Source organism: Dioscorea cayenensis, chromosome 12 (assembly GCF_009730915.1).
Source record: "Dioscorea cayenensis subsp. rotundata cultivar TDr96_F1 chromosome 12, TDr96_F1_v2_PseudoChromosome.rev07_lg8_w22 25.fasta, whole genome shotgun sequence".
Classification (NCBI taxonomy): domain Eukaryota; kingdom Viridiplantae; phylum Streptophyta; class Magnoliopsida; order Dioscoreales; family Dioscoreaceae; genus Dioscorea; species Dioscorea cayenensis.
In genome coordinates, this window is record NC_052482.1 from 15,056,850 (window position 1) to 15,071,705 (window position 14,856).

General features: G+C 30.8%; 1 protein-coding gene across 1 annotated transcript in view; it reads right to left on the reverse strand.

Annotated features, from left to right (window-relative positions):
• LOC120273194 (T-complex protein 1 subunit alpha-like) overlaps positions 1-14,856 on the reverse strand; it is a 51,150-nt gene extending 36,294 nt beyond the window's left edge. Inside the window, exons 1-3 of the mRNA XM_039279830.1 lie at positions 14,697-14,856; positions 10,851-11,087; positions 10,594-10,700 (exon numbers count right to left, since the gene is read on the reverse strand). Of these exons, the coding sequence (XP_039135764.1) occupies positions 10,594-10,700; positions 10,851-11,087; positions 14,697-14,856 (504 nt within the window). The remainder of the gene's footprint in view (positions 1-10,593; positions 10,701-10,850; positions 11,088-14,696) is intronic.

Below are 14,856 nucleotides of genomic sequence, written 5' to 3' on the forward strand. Positions count from 1 at the left end.
AAAGTGGTCATTTATCTTATTAGAGGCCTCCAAAAGTTAGTTTCAGAAATGTTCAATGTTATCACTGTAAAAGAATTTGGTCATATTCAGTTGAATTGTTAGTATAAAGACAAAAAGTTGGGAGAAAGTTCAAGCTCTCGTGGTGATAAAGCTACATGTGCAGATTATGAGAGTATGTTCATGGTGCATACTAAAATTGAATTACCACAACCTTCAGTGTGGCCCCTCGACAGTGGATGTTCAAGCCATATGACAGGAAAAAAAGAATTATTCTAGAAGTTGGATGAAACTCAAAAGCATGTAGTCAAGTTGGGAGACAATAAAGAAATACAAGTAGCAGGAAAAGGATCAGTTGCAGTGACTACTCAACATGGTGAAACAAAGCTGATTCATAATGTTTAGTTTGTACCTAATTTGACTCATAATCTACTTAGTGTGGGCCAAATAGTTGCTAATAGGTATATCTTAATGTTTAAGAATAGAAAATGTAGAACTGTTGATGAGAAAATTGGTACTCAGCTGATGAGTATAAATCAGAACAAGAACAACTTGTATCCAACTGAGTTCACTAAAATTGAGCATTCAAATGTTGTTGTGTCAGATGAAGCAAATTCTCTTTTCTATGTAAATTCTCAAATGTTTGCCTCAAAGCCTGAATTCTCATAGCCATGATCTTGGGATTCCCTTGAAACTGAATTTTAAGTGTGCCCCAAGCTTCTTTAGCTGTATTAGCGGCAGCAATTGTAGAAAACATAGATCGATGCATTGGCTGTTGGATTAGAAACAAGGCATGAGCATCATTCTGTTTATTTTCAGCAACCCTGGCTTCTTCTTCAGTGAAACCTTTTTCTACTACTTCCCATAGCCCATTGAAGCGAAATAAAGTCTTCATCATAATAATCCAGTAATCATAATCTTCTCCATTAAATAGAGGCACTGATGGCTGAGAAAAATTAGAAGAACCACTCCTTGATGTCATCTTGAATTAGAGACTGAAGCTTCTCCTTGCTTTCAAGCTTCTCCAACCAAGCCTTGATAGCACTTTGATAGAAAAAACACTAAATAAAAGAAATCAAATCAAAAACTCATGGAGAAGAAGAACAGTAACACAAGTTGCAAAGATTCAGAAAGTAGAAACATCATAATCACTAGATGAAATACATCCTGACCATTCAATTCAACTTCACTGTTCCCTCCAGAACTTCAACTATAAAACCCAACTATTTACCTCTCCTTTAATAACTTTAGCAGCAACGAGCCTTTCTCCCTTGAACTTCAACAGCTAAGCCCTCTGATGTCTTCAATTACTCAAACAACTTCAGCAACCTTGAAGTTTGCTAAAGGCCATCAAACATGACTTTGAGATAAATTACACAACTCCCAAGGTTCTTCAATGTTTTTGTGCTCTTGAAGGCCTTTTCATGCTCAAATGGGTTATCAAACCCACTAAAGCTTGTTAAGGTCAAAAGCGATCAAAAGCTGGGGATAGAAATTTCATGGTACAATTATTATCCTTCAAATGTCAGATTTGGACCTTACATTATCCATCATCCCTAAATCAGATCTTCACAATGCTTCAAATTTCAATCGGGCCTTCAGATCTAATCATCTTATTTGGATGTAACAAAATAAACTTAGGAATAACCTTATACATTATACATTGCTGAGACATTATACATTGCTGAGATTGTTGGGAATGATGTTAAATATTTTGAAGAAAAAAAATATAATAAATAAATAAAATAATTTTTTTGTATTTAAATGTCAGTTCAATCCGTTTTCAAAAATTTAAAATAACTAACGTGATCTATCTCCATAATTTACGAATTTGCGGGAGCAGATTTTGACGGTATGAATTTAAAACAACCACTATTAAGCTGATATATATTTAAACTATGAAAAAGCTCTATTACAAATTGTGAAAGTATTATGCTTTGTCATTTTATAAAGTAATAGATTTTGAAAGATATCTCCAAACCAATGAATTGATTGATTTCTAAAATTGCAATAATTAATTGTTGGTTTACTCAAACTAATGACTACACAAAATGGTATTCACAATACAATAACTATGAAAAACTAAACAATTGCAATTAATTATTGGTTTTATAAAACTAATGAAGAATAGACTTCCATAAATTTTAAGCATAATTAGATAAAATGTTATTCACAACACAATAGATTTGAAAAAACCAAACAAGATAATATATTGTCAAAACCTAATTTTGTATAGAGTATGGGCTTTACAAATGTCTCCTTAGTATAAGATATATATATATATATATATATTGGAACCAACCATTAATATAAGTTTCAAAATTTAAAATCTGCATATATAAGTAATCCTTTTTTTTCCTAGTTGAAGCGCTCTGATTCAAAAATTTATAATCCGATAAAAAAAATTAAAAATATGACAAAAATTGATAGATAGACTTTGATGAGAAAAATAAAATAAAAGGAAATTTAAAATATTTATTCATATATGTTGATAAATAAAATGTATTTTCATATTTTTCATGAAATTTCTAATGAAGATAATGCCAAATTAACTAATTCATGATAGGAAAATGTTCAAAATAAAAAATTGTTAGATGTTGTTTCACTATCATAATTATAATCAATTTGATTTGATTAGTACATGATGTAGAAGAGATAATTAATAATTGTGACATCGAAATCCATCTGTATTATTCATAAAATAACAAGGGGGAAAAATTATAGCAATTATTGAGCATGAATATCAACAAAATATCTGTTTCCAATAATGGTGCAATACTTTGAAAACTAAAAAAAATCATATAAATCGTCCTCAATAATTTTATAAAAACAAATAGTAATAATAACTAAATGCTAACTGATAGTATAAAAAAATACAAAACAATATTATAGCGAAGATAAAATAAGTTGTCGTGAAACAAGTGCAGGGATAAAATTAGGTAACACTTATGAGTTAATGATGATCATTCAATCCTTCAACCCTACCAATCTCATAAACAATTTGGTTAACAAGATTGCAAATAAATTCCTTCTCTGCGAAGCACATTAATAACTTGTCATCTTCTTTCTTTGACCCTTTAAGAACACTGAATGACCAAAAATTCCAAGTACGAACCCATTTTACAAGATATTTTACATATTGCTTCAATATAGGATCCAATCTAAGGTCAATACAATGCAAGATAGGCCAACCTCACTAATCTTTTTAAATATAAATCAGAGGGTAGTCTCCACACACTCTTGTTGAACATAAATCAGAGGGTAGTCTCCTTGAATGTACACGATAGTGCATTGATAATGGAATTTCTCTCACATTATAATTTTCAATATTAAAAGAAACAACACATCTGTAACTGTCATAACCCAATTGTTTTTAGGCCCGTTAATGTAGCATTTTAAAAACCAACACTGTAGCAACGGTACTGTAGCAATCCGAAATTTTTTTTCCCTTTTAAAAGCTTCAGCCCTTCTTTTCCATTTCCTATTCATGCCTAGTTGAAAACCCTAGCCATTTCTTTCTCCTTTTCTTGCCTTTTGATGGTTAAAGGTAGGTAAGTATTTTTGTTTCATTAATTTTCATCTTGTGTTCTTGTTCATAACTCTAGAATAACTTAGGCCTTGTGTTCTTCTTGTTTCCTCTCTTGGTTTCCTAGATTAGTAGAAGCAGAGAGGATGAGAAGAGGAGATTCCAAGGTGAGAGGGCTAACCAAGCTTTAATTATCTCTTTAAGCTTTTATGTGCTTCATTTGCTTGAATTGTTGTGTATTTGGAATGATCATGCTCCAAGCTTGGTTTTGTCTTGTTGGAATCCATATCTTATTTAATTGGGAAGATTGAATGTAATTGATGATTTATTTTGACATCAAAAGTTTTGTTATATATATTTCTACCTTATTGTTAATTTATTGGCCATAAGTTCACTTTATTTGTATAATGCACTCTATACTTGTTGCCAACCTTAAATTTTTGTTAAATTTAAAGCTTTTGGGAGTTAGATTGGTTGTTATCTATGTCAACATTATTATATGGATCTCATGTATTAAATGGGGTGATTTTACCATCTTGGTAAAGTAAAATACTTGAATAATGACTTATGTAAATTGTTGTATTATGTTGAGAAGGAATGTATGGAAAGTTAGTCATTGCATATAAGATGTTTGATGAAATGCTCTTGAGTATTTAATGTGAGCAATGAGCAATTAAGTGTGAGAAATGATGATAAAAGAATATGTTAATGAAGTAGAAGTGTGGCCAGAGGAATTGTAATTATGTGTGATGGTATAAACTAAAGAAGAAGATGATGGAGATGTGTAAGTTGGAAAGGATTAAGTCATTGAAAAGGTTAATGATGATGAGGTGATACTAAGGTGTTTAATTCTCAATTTTGGGTTTTTGAGCTTGTATACTTTACTTATGTTTGCAACTTGAGTGGTAGGGAAGTTGTGGGACTTATGTTTATTGGGATGTATATGCGAAGGAAATAAAGGAACTTAGTGGTGACTTTGTGAATGGATTTATAATGACGGAAGATGGAAAGGTGTGCACTTACATTAGAGGATGTATGATCTAGAATGATTGATGAGTTATTAAGAGAAGTAAATGCAAAAGAGTTCATGACTAAATTAGTAGTTGAGTAAAGAAAGTTGGTCAAATCGCAATTATTTTGAGTAAAAGGAATTTCATAGAATTTTATATATGATTGAGTTACATACTCCATGATAGCTTTTGAGATCATTTGGAGGAGTAAATATTGGAATCAGGGATTAATTGGAGCGTATGCAGGCAACCACACAGGCCGCATGAATCCCGCAAGTACTATAGCATTACTGTAGCGCTGACTCATTTTCTTCAATTTTTGTTCCGGAGTTAAATCTCAGTTTGGTATGAATTATGTAATGTTAAGGTGATTTAATATGGAGGTTTATTATGCAAATATATTGATTTAAACCTTGAAAATCTTAAATATTGAATTTTATAAGAGATGATTCATTATCTATATGGGAATGTGAAATTATTTTGGTCTTAAGAAATTTATTTGATTTTGATATAAGAAGTTTTAGATTTTGTTGAGACAATTCTTAGGGTGAATTTATATAAATGGTTTCGAATGATTTTAATTACAAGGGATGTGGGGATTTGTGAGTCATGGTGTGTATTTAAAAGATTTCCTTGATGAAGTTGATTTGGTAGTATAATAGAGATGGAACAACTTGTTGGGATTAATAGAATTAGAAGATGAGAATGGAAGTTTATTAGAAAATGTTAAGTTGAAGCATGCTTATAATCCTTTGGTTTAATCATTGCAAGTTTGTGAGAATAATGATAGGCTATTTCATTATAATTGGAGTCTGATAGAGGGGATTGACGATTTAACTTGAGCGGACTTATGTTGTTGAGGAAGGATGAAGCTACTCCCATTTACCACTTGGTTCTACTCAATGTATTTTATCATCTCCCTGGAACCTACTTTCATATTATCATTGATCTTATACTTAGTATTTATTTTAATCCTTACCTAGATTTTTGTTTATTGTTAATTATTTGTTATCTTAAAATTTGTCTGGTTTTCTTCACTAATCTGGGATTCGGAAATTCTGTAGTTCCGCTCATGTGTGTAATTGGGTTTAATTTGTGAGTACTTTGTATTTCGATTATGATGTTTTGTTTGAATGATTTATTGTATCGTTTTGCTTACTTTTTATATAATTTATTCTATTTATCTAGTTATTTGTTCCCGAAGTGAAATCTTGGAATTTATTAGTATTTCTTCGTTAATGTGAACTTGTGAATTTACAATTTTTGAACTTGTACTTTGCATTTTTGGTGTATGATTATTTATTTATTTATTTTGTTCTTGCATTATTTACTCAATATTTTCTCTATCTGTACTCTGTATTTCTGCGGTTTTAGTACATCTCCATTTCTAGCTCGCCCAACTAGGAGGAGTAAGTCCTAGCCATGTGCACACGTTTTCTATAGTAGCGCTACCCTCCGACTGCGGTCGAAGATCCGGCTTCGGCTGTTGATATTCTGTTCTGTTCTGTTCCGACTTCACAGTCAAAGATCCAACCTCGTGTTGTTGATTTCTGTTATTAGTCAGGGAGATGTATACGTCTGTTTTCGCGTATTTTCTATATTCTGACTATCTCTGTCTTTTGAGCATTTTCTGTATTTTCATTCCATTTTTATTTCTGCTATTTGCCATTCATTTATTTATTATTTTACCCGCTTATGAAATTCCTGTTGTAGTCTGATTGAAAGTATTATGTTTTGGAAATGTTTAGATAACCAATTTTCATATTCTACTGGTATTTATGGGTTTTTCCTCTTGTTTTTCGCCCCACTCACTGAGTAGCTTAGTTACTCAGCCTCTCTTCTTCTATCTTTTCAGGTACTTGACTCTTAGGTTGTGCTTAAGACCTTGTTGTTCAGCCAGTGCTAGGATGGATCCACTAGGGTTGTCCTTTTCTTGTAAATTTTTATTAACCTGTATTTGTACTTTGGATTCTTGTATATGTAAGTCTGTGTTGTATTTCTATACCAGTTTATATTATTCCTTATTCTACTTGTTAGGGTTGACTCTGACCAGGTCAAATATGAGGCCTTGCACCCAGTGGGGCCCAGCTACGTTGGATGCGACCGATCTGTCAGCGGGCCCGACTTTGGTACTAGGGCGTAACAGTAACCATCACCCTAGTAGGAATACCAATTAACTGACCCATTCCAAAACTCACCTAATATTGGCCGTAAGTTGTAATCACAAGTGAAACCACCTCCGCAATCGTTCCACTTACATGTCTCCCATGAATATATTTTAACATAATATTTATGTTTATGTTTCCCCAACTTTGCGTGCTCTAAGCAGATAACTTGATAACCGGGAATCAAAGACATCTGCTTTTAAATGTTGGATTTAGAAAATTCTTGAGGTATTTCTTTGAAATCTAATGTGAAGGGACTATATAGATAAAGGAGGACCACATGAATTGATTATCATCATGTAATTCCTCAACCCGATAAAGAATTAAACCGTTATGAGAGCATATTGCTGAAAGTTTCAAATCCTTCATGTTAATTGTGCTTGATGCATGTTTTTTTTTTATGATGGATGCAGAAGGATTAGGGAGTGCAATGACACCACCTTTTTTGAGTGAGTAATAGCCGCTAGAGTTTGTGTAAGTAAATATAACACCAGAGGCCACTTGTTGGTTACAAGCATGTCTTATGTGTATGTTGATGAAGTAAGGATCAGAAAAAAATTGTATGACATAGCTTGCAAATGCTCTTAATCGCAGCACGGACCATAAAGGCAACCACTTAAAGATCTCTAACAAAACATCATTGAGAAATATCACTCTTATGTCTCTTTCCATCTTCTTTGTAACTAAACATTAATATCATAATAAAAAAATAGTGTTATAATTTTTTTGACAAGAGGAACAGACAGTCTGAAGGTCTTGCTAAACCGTTAGGGACGTGCACAAGCCTCGGTGGAGCAAGTGGGGGCGAGACCCGCTCACACATGGGCGTTGGGACCACCCGTACACAATCACAGCTCACATCTTCCAAAAATGTGCCTTCAGCCAAGAATCGAACTCTCACCACTCGGTAAAGAGCTCTATCGGCGACCCGTATACCAATAGACCATTTGGTCGTTAGCAAAAATAGTTTATATTATTCTCATGGCATGGATAAGACCAAATTAAAATTAAAATAACGAAGTATTATGTATGACAATAAAAAGTATAATTACATTTATTCGAATGAAATTCAAACAATAAAAACAACAAAAACATCAAATGAAGATAAAGATAAAGAGAAATCAAAATCATTTGAAGGGAAAAAGAAAAACAACATAACTAGAGATGGAGGAGCTGGTAGGATCACTATTCCTGGGTAATGTTAACTATATGAAGTTTTTTAAAATTTGAATTATTAAATAATATATTTTAGAGATAATAAGGGAAGCTTAGATAAACCTTTTAAATAGCTTTACAAATATATTTAATTCAAGATTTTAGACACTCTTTTATTCTCTAATAGATGTAAATTTATAAAGTTTCTTAGCCATAGGATCACCATGGTCAGCGTGCCCGCCTCCAAATCTTAATTAGGTTTTTTTTAAATTTTCAATTATTTATATAATTATTAATGCAAAATAAAATGTCTTTTAGAAAATAAAAAACAAAATTTAATTTTTGCCCTTTAAACAAAAGTGGAAAATATTTCATATTTATTATTAAAAATTCAATTTAACACAATATAATTAAAAAAAATTTCATGAATATCTCGCATGCTTATTAAGAGTAGGGCAAAAAAAAATTCGGACCTAATTCATCCATATATATGGGTCAAGTGGCATGGACTCTATCTCATGCCACTTTCCTAAGATCTCATGTCCAAACTCATCAAACTATTCTCCCCTCTTTCTTCCATTTATTTAATAAAAGCTTTTAAAAAAAATTGTAATTGTTGATTTTTTAAAATATTTTCCAACTACTTAAAAAATTTCAATTAATAAAGAAACTCACAAATGACAGAAAAATATATTAAATAATAATAAACTGATATATTTACAATGCATAATTAATAATAATAGTTAATTTAATTTTAGAATATCTTTTGTGTATAAAAAAACACTAATGAATAATAATAATGGTTAAATTATTTAAATAATAGGAAGCAAAATTACTATTTTTGAGTTTATTATTAAAATAATATATTTTAAAGTATATCAATTATAGCAATTGAATTTGAAGTGCTCAAAAATTGGCATAAGTAAATTATTTATTTGCTATCTTAATAATAAAAAAATTTAATCTCAATTTTAAAAAACCATTTGCATATGAAACAAAATTATTGTTAAACATGGAGAATGAAATTTGAAAAAACGAAATTGCATCCGTTATTTGAATTGATTAATAAATTTTAGAAAAAAAAATAATTTTTTTAAAAAAATGGGGTTTAAAAACCCATAAATATAATGAACAAATTTAATCTCAATTTTAAAAAAAACTATGTGCATATATCAAAACAAAATTATTGTTAAACATGGAGAATGAAATTTGAAAAAACGAAATTGCATCTGCTATTTGAAAAGATTAATAAATTTTAGAAAAACAATAATGTTTTTTAAAAAAATTGATTTTTAAAAACCATAAACAAGTCACTTTAGTGATTATATAAGAAAAAAAAAAATCAAAGTAGCGTTTTTTCTTTTTAAAATGTCCATGTTGGATTACTCATTGTCATTTAAGAATGAAAATCTAGTTAATCATCTTAATTGCTTTAATATTCTTAAAAAGTTTAATAACCAAAAAAGTATAACAATACAAAAAAAAACCTATTATTAAACTGATATATATTTAAACTATTGCATAAATCTGTGAAAAAGCTGTTTTACCCTTCTTCATTTTATAAAGTAACAGATTTTGAAATATATCTCTTAACCAATGAATTAATTGATTTTTAAAATTACAATAATTAATTGTTGATTTACTAAAACTAATGACGAGTTAACTTAAATAAATTGTAAATATAATTAGATAAAATCATATTCACAATACGATAACTATGAAAAACCAAACAATTGCAATTAATTGTTGGTTTACTAAAATTAATGAAAAATTAACTGTAGGTCTTGATGATCCAATTGGAAGAAAATAATAAATTAAGGGACAAAATTATTTTTTTAGTTGAGTGACCAAAATAGAATTTTAATTTGCACGAACTTTTGAATCGCATAGAGTGGGGCGGGAGTCAAGAGAGGATCTCCAACATCATGTTATGTGACTGAATTGCTACTAGAACTCCTATGATCTATTAGGAGGTGTTAAAGCTAGTAGAGTTATATTAGATGTGTAATAAGATATGTAGGCATGTATATATACAATTTTTTTTTTATGCTTATTTATTTTTTAAAGGGTAAACAACACAAATAGTCACCCACCTATTCGGGTGTTTCTGTTTTAGTCACTCACCTAAAAAAATTATGATTCGGTCACTTACGTTTGTTATTCCCTTTTCCTTAGTCACCGAGCCTTACAACGTTAACGGGGAGTCGACGTGGCTTGCTACCAATAAATGGCCTCCATAATATCCTTTTAAAAAACATCCATCAAGACTAATAATTTGTCTGCATCCAGCTTTAAAGCCATCCTTTCATGCTTGCAAGTAAATATACATTCTTAAGAACAATCTACAATCTAAATAACATATTGTTGTACTCCCTCCATTTCTAGTGCCTTTAATTTAGCTCTATGACACTTAGTTAATGAGACCAGTAAATTGAAATTTGCCCACACATCCTGCTACAAAGAACTAATGGAGTTACTTTCATCATTGCTAAACTTGTGCAAATAATGGTGTGCCAACCACTTTGAAGTAATACACATGTTCTTCATCTCCTTAAAGCAAGTGTGCTCACTAATATATGTCTTTATCTGTAGGGTAGAGTCCAGAGCATCTTTTGAATGCAATTTAGCTCCCCACAACACCCATGGGCACTCTCTTTTGCAGACAGCCTTAACCTTTTTTCTTGTCATTTCTTTCAAACTTCAGATTGTATCTATCTTTTCTCCCATACTACCTCAATACCTCCTTCAAAGTTCCCTTGTCATCAAACACCAAACCTACTGCTAAAATAGGATTTTCCATGTCTGTTTCCTGGTTGAACTCTAGAAATCTTCTACTTGATGAAATATCTTCAACATCAAAACTATGCAAACTGTGCAAAGAACACTAGGAATTATAGTCTAAGTCTTCATTATCTTGTTCACCCTCTGTCCTTAAAGTAGATCCTAATCCACATCCTACTCTTGAACCTATATGTCCACCCATATATCCTTCAATACCTAAGTCAACATTAACCTCAAACACTTGATCATCATCATCTTCCAAATCATAGTCACTCTCGATGAAATCAGAGTCAGAGTTACTGCTATCAAAATCAGAATTTAACCCTTTCTCAAAATAATTTGCTCCATTCACCCTATTCAATTCAAATTTAGGACCATTGTTAAACTCTAAAATAGTAGGATCCATTTGTTGAACAACCAGTTGATTATTAAAAAAATGAGCAACACCATGCACTTGCAAAAAATCAACAAATATCAAATTCAAATGGTTGAAGAATGCTACAATTTAAGTATCAACTTTCCCCCTTAGAAATTTTTTCCCTTGGAATATTGTCATTCCTCGACCATTCAAACTGAAAAAATTAAGCATAAAATTTAATAACTATACCTAAGCCCACCCATCCACATGCACAATTTTGTGGTTTAGTAACCAATTCTTATGATCAAACTATCCATTCGTATTATCTATTTGATTAAGCAATTGATAAAGCATTTCATAATCAAATAAAATTTTGAAACAAGATTAAAAACAACAGATTCCTTTCTTTTAAAAAACAAAATGCACTCAAAGGTCTTCCTAAACAAATCATGATTCAAATTAGGATCCTTTTTCAGTAAGCATAACTCATCTAGCACAAAATGACTACAATCAATAAGAGGCCGAAGTGTTAGGTATATGTACCGGCCTTCCCTTTTCGTTCGTAATGCCTCCACTCCAATCATTGTGTGATGGGGCAGATTAGGGTTCTTGATGGAGAAGTAAGTGTTAGATTTCTCTCAAAGAAGATGAAAGAGTTGCTTGTCTCACACGGAAAATATACAGTTGTCCATTAAAAAGAAAGGGGGAAGAAAGGGTGTGAGTCCATGTGCCTTATGTGTTAACATGTTTGGCTGAGTGTGTGCAATGTGGCAAGCCATGTCGGCTCCCCGTTAACTCCATAAGGCTCGGTGACTAAATAAAAAAACAAAATAACAAACGTAAGTGACCGAATTATAACTTTTTTTTTAGGTGGGTGACTAAAACAAAAACACCCGAATAGGTGGGTAACCATTTTGTTGTTTACCCTTTAAAAAATAAATAAATAAAAATTATATATACATGCTACATATCTTATTACACACCTAATATAACCTCCTAAGAGATCCATGGGAGCTCTAGCAGTAATTCAGTCACAGGACATCATGTTGGAGATTCTTTCTTGGTTTCCACCCCCACTCTATGCGATTCAAAAGTTCGTGCAAATTATGGCACTCCATTATATCTGATCCTTATTTGATGAAGATCAAATTAAGTCATAGCTTTGCAGGTATTGGTATCATATTGACACAACAGCCTCCTACTTTTCTCCATAGTTAGATCCTTGGATGGTTTGCCTCTCTATAGGGTAGGGGTATTTTCAAACCAAAAAATGTTTGTCAAGTTCTATTACCTCTATAATCGCATCACCACTTTTCAAGTTTAAACCTAAACTGAAAACATAATTTAATCAATATTTTCATCACGAGATGCTTTTGATCTTTGAAAATAAGGTTGCCAAGCTAGACATTTAAGGTGGGGTTATGATAGAGACGAATGTGTTAGAGTATTTTCTCGTGAGACTGGAAAGTGGAAATTTTGTGGGAAGAAACCACTCATTTATAAAGATGTGTTGTGGATAAGAAATGGTGTATTATGGAATTCAACAATTAATTGTTTTTTTTATAATAGGGAAGGGTAAAAAATTATTTCTTTCAATATTATTAACCACTGTATACATAAAGTCCACATTCCATTTCTAGTTGAGGAGTATGGTTTTGATGTCTTGTATTTTGGAGAGTCTAAGGGGCATTTGCATCTAAAAATATCACGCAAGTGTGGTATTTCTAACTTCTACATCATTGAGGTAATGAAAGACTATTCAAAGTGGTTAATTTTATATCAGATCAACTTGAATTCACAATTTTTGGGAAAAATCCTCTATGATATTCATTTCCATCACATAATTCACATTATCCGAGGAGCAACAAGAGATTATGATAGGTTGGTACTAAATTATGAAATCAAAATTTTGTCCTACAATCTAATGGATGATGCCACTTTTGAAATTAATGTACAGTTAACCTTAAATTCAACTTGGTCTTATAATGTGTACCCTTTGAATCACATGTTTTACGGATTCTTAGACTCTTGGCATGATTTATGTACTTGGAAGCATTCTAAGATGTAATATTAATATTTTTAAGTTTTTGTTTTTATTTTTTATATAATTGAACTATTCATTTTGATGTTTATTTATTTATTCATAAATGATGACTATTCTTTTGAGAAAAAGGGCCATTTTAAGAAAAAAATATTTTAAAAATAAGATAAATTTTAGATAGAGTAGGGAGATGGCCTCAGTTTTAAAAATTGAGCTCAGGGAGTGGATGGCTAGGGGTAAACTAGAAAGGCCATTTTTATCACAAAATATATTTATCCCTAATTTCATTAAAATTTTATATGCATAAAAATATATTTGAAAAGAATTACGCATATATCCCAATAAATAATTCAATCATAACTAATCAAGTGAAATATTATATTTGTTTGTATACCATCATAAAAAATACTATTGACTATATACAAACATGATTTTTTTTAGAAGATATGTCACTTATAAAAGACTTATAAAAGATATATACAAATTTTTAACTTTTCTAATAGAATATATAAATGTTTTCCTAAATGAAAAAGATAATTACAAAGATTATATGAATATAACATTTATGAAATTTCAACTTTTCTAGGAGTATTTGAAGATAAAGATAATGATAATAAATTACCTTCATATACAAAATAATTAAATAAATATGCAATCAATGTAATCAATAATACTAATTTTTTTAAACATGTTTTTCATTTCTTTTGAGTTGCTGAGTGGTAAATTAGTTTTAGTAGCTTAAAGCATTTGCTTATTCAAATAGATGAAATTAACTATAAAATCAAACTACCCATCTCTTTCGGATTGAGGGATCTCAAGTATAGCTTTGAGATTTTTAATTAAATATATGTCTATATATATTAGTCACCTGTAGATAAATTAATTTTTTCTTTTTTTACATAAGCTAACTACATGTTAAGTTATAGGAAATGGAGGAAAGAAACAGAAAATGATGATATTTATGGTAGATCACCACCACGGTGGAGAAATTGAAATCACACATCATCATTTTTACCTATATAATTGAAAGAGTAGATTTTTGGAATAATGATCCCACGGACTCGATTCTATTATAATTACAATGAACTGAGACGTGGCTTCTTCACCTTTGTAGATTTATATTTGATTTTTGATTCATAAATTTAAATTTAAATATTATACAAAGTAAATCTAATATTTCACTCAAATATTACTAAAGTTATTCTAAAAGAAGAGAAAGGGGCTTTTCATCATCTCCGTCCATACCGAGAAGTGAGAGTCTAAGCTTTTGGGCGGTGTCATTGTGCAAATTTAATGGCTTTTATGCCTTTTTCTGTAATGTTTATTTGTAGGTATCATTTTTCAATTAGTTTACTTATAATTTTTTAAAAATAATAATAATATTTACTTTTTATAAAATAAAATATAATTTTTATTATGATCTTATCTTGGTAGAATACTCTAAATTGTCTCTCTACTTATGTGACTCTACCCTTTTAGTCGTTCTACTCTAATTTGATCCTTTTTAGTCCCTTTACCTTTCAATTGGGTCAATTAAGTATATCTAGGTAAAAGAGATTCGTGTTGCCGTCTATTGTGGCTTACATGGCATTTCTTACATTATAATATTATTAAAAAAATAAAAATAATTAAAAAATGTTAATGACGAAAACCCGCTTCTCACCCTCAGTTCCTCTCCAACCACTACCGCTGCTTGGGTCTACCACCACGTCCTCCTTTTCCACCTTTCCACCCTGATCTCCACCATTGCTGTCAGCGACAATGTCCCCTTCTTCTTTCCCTTTTCTCTTCCCCTTCTCATCTCTACTCTTCACTTCCTCCAT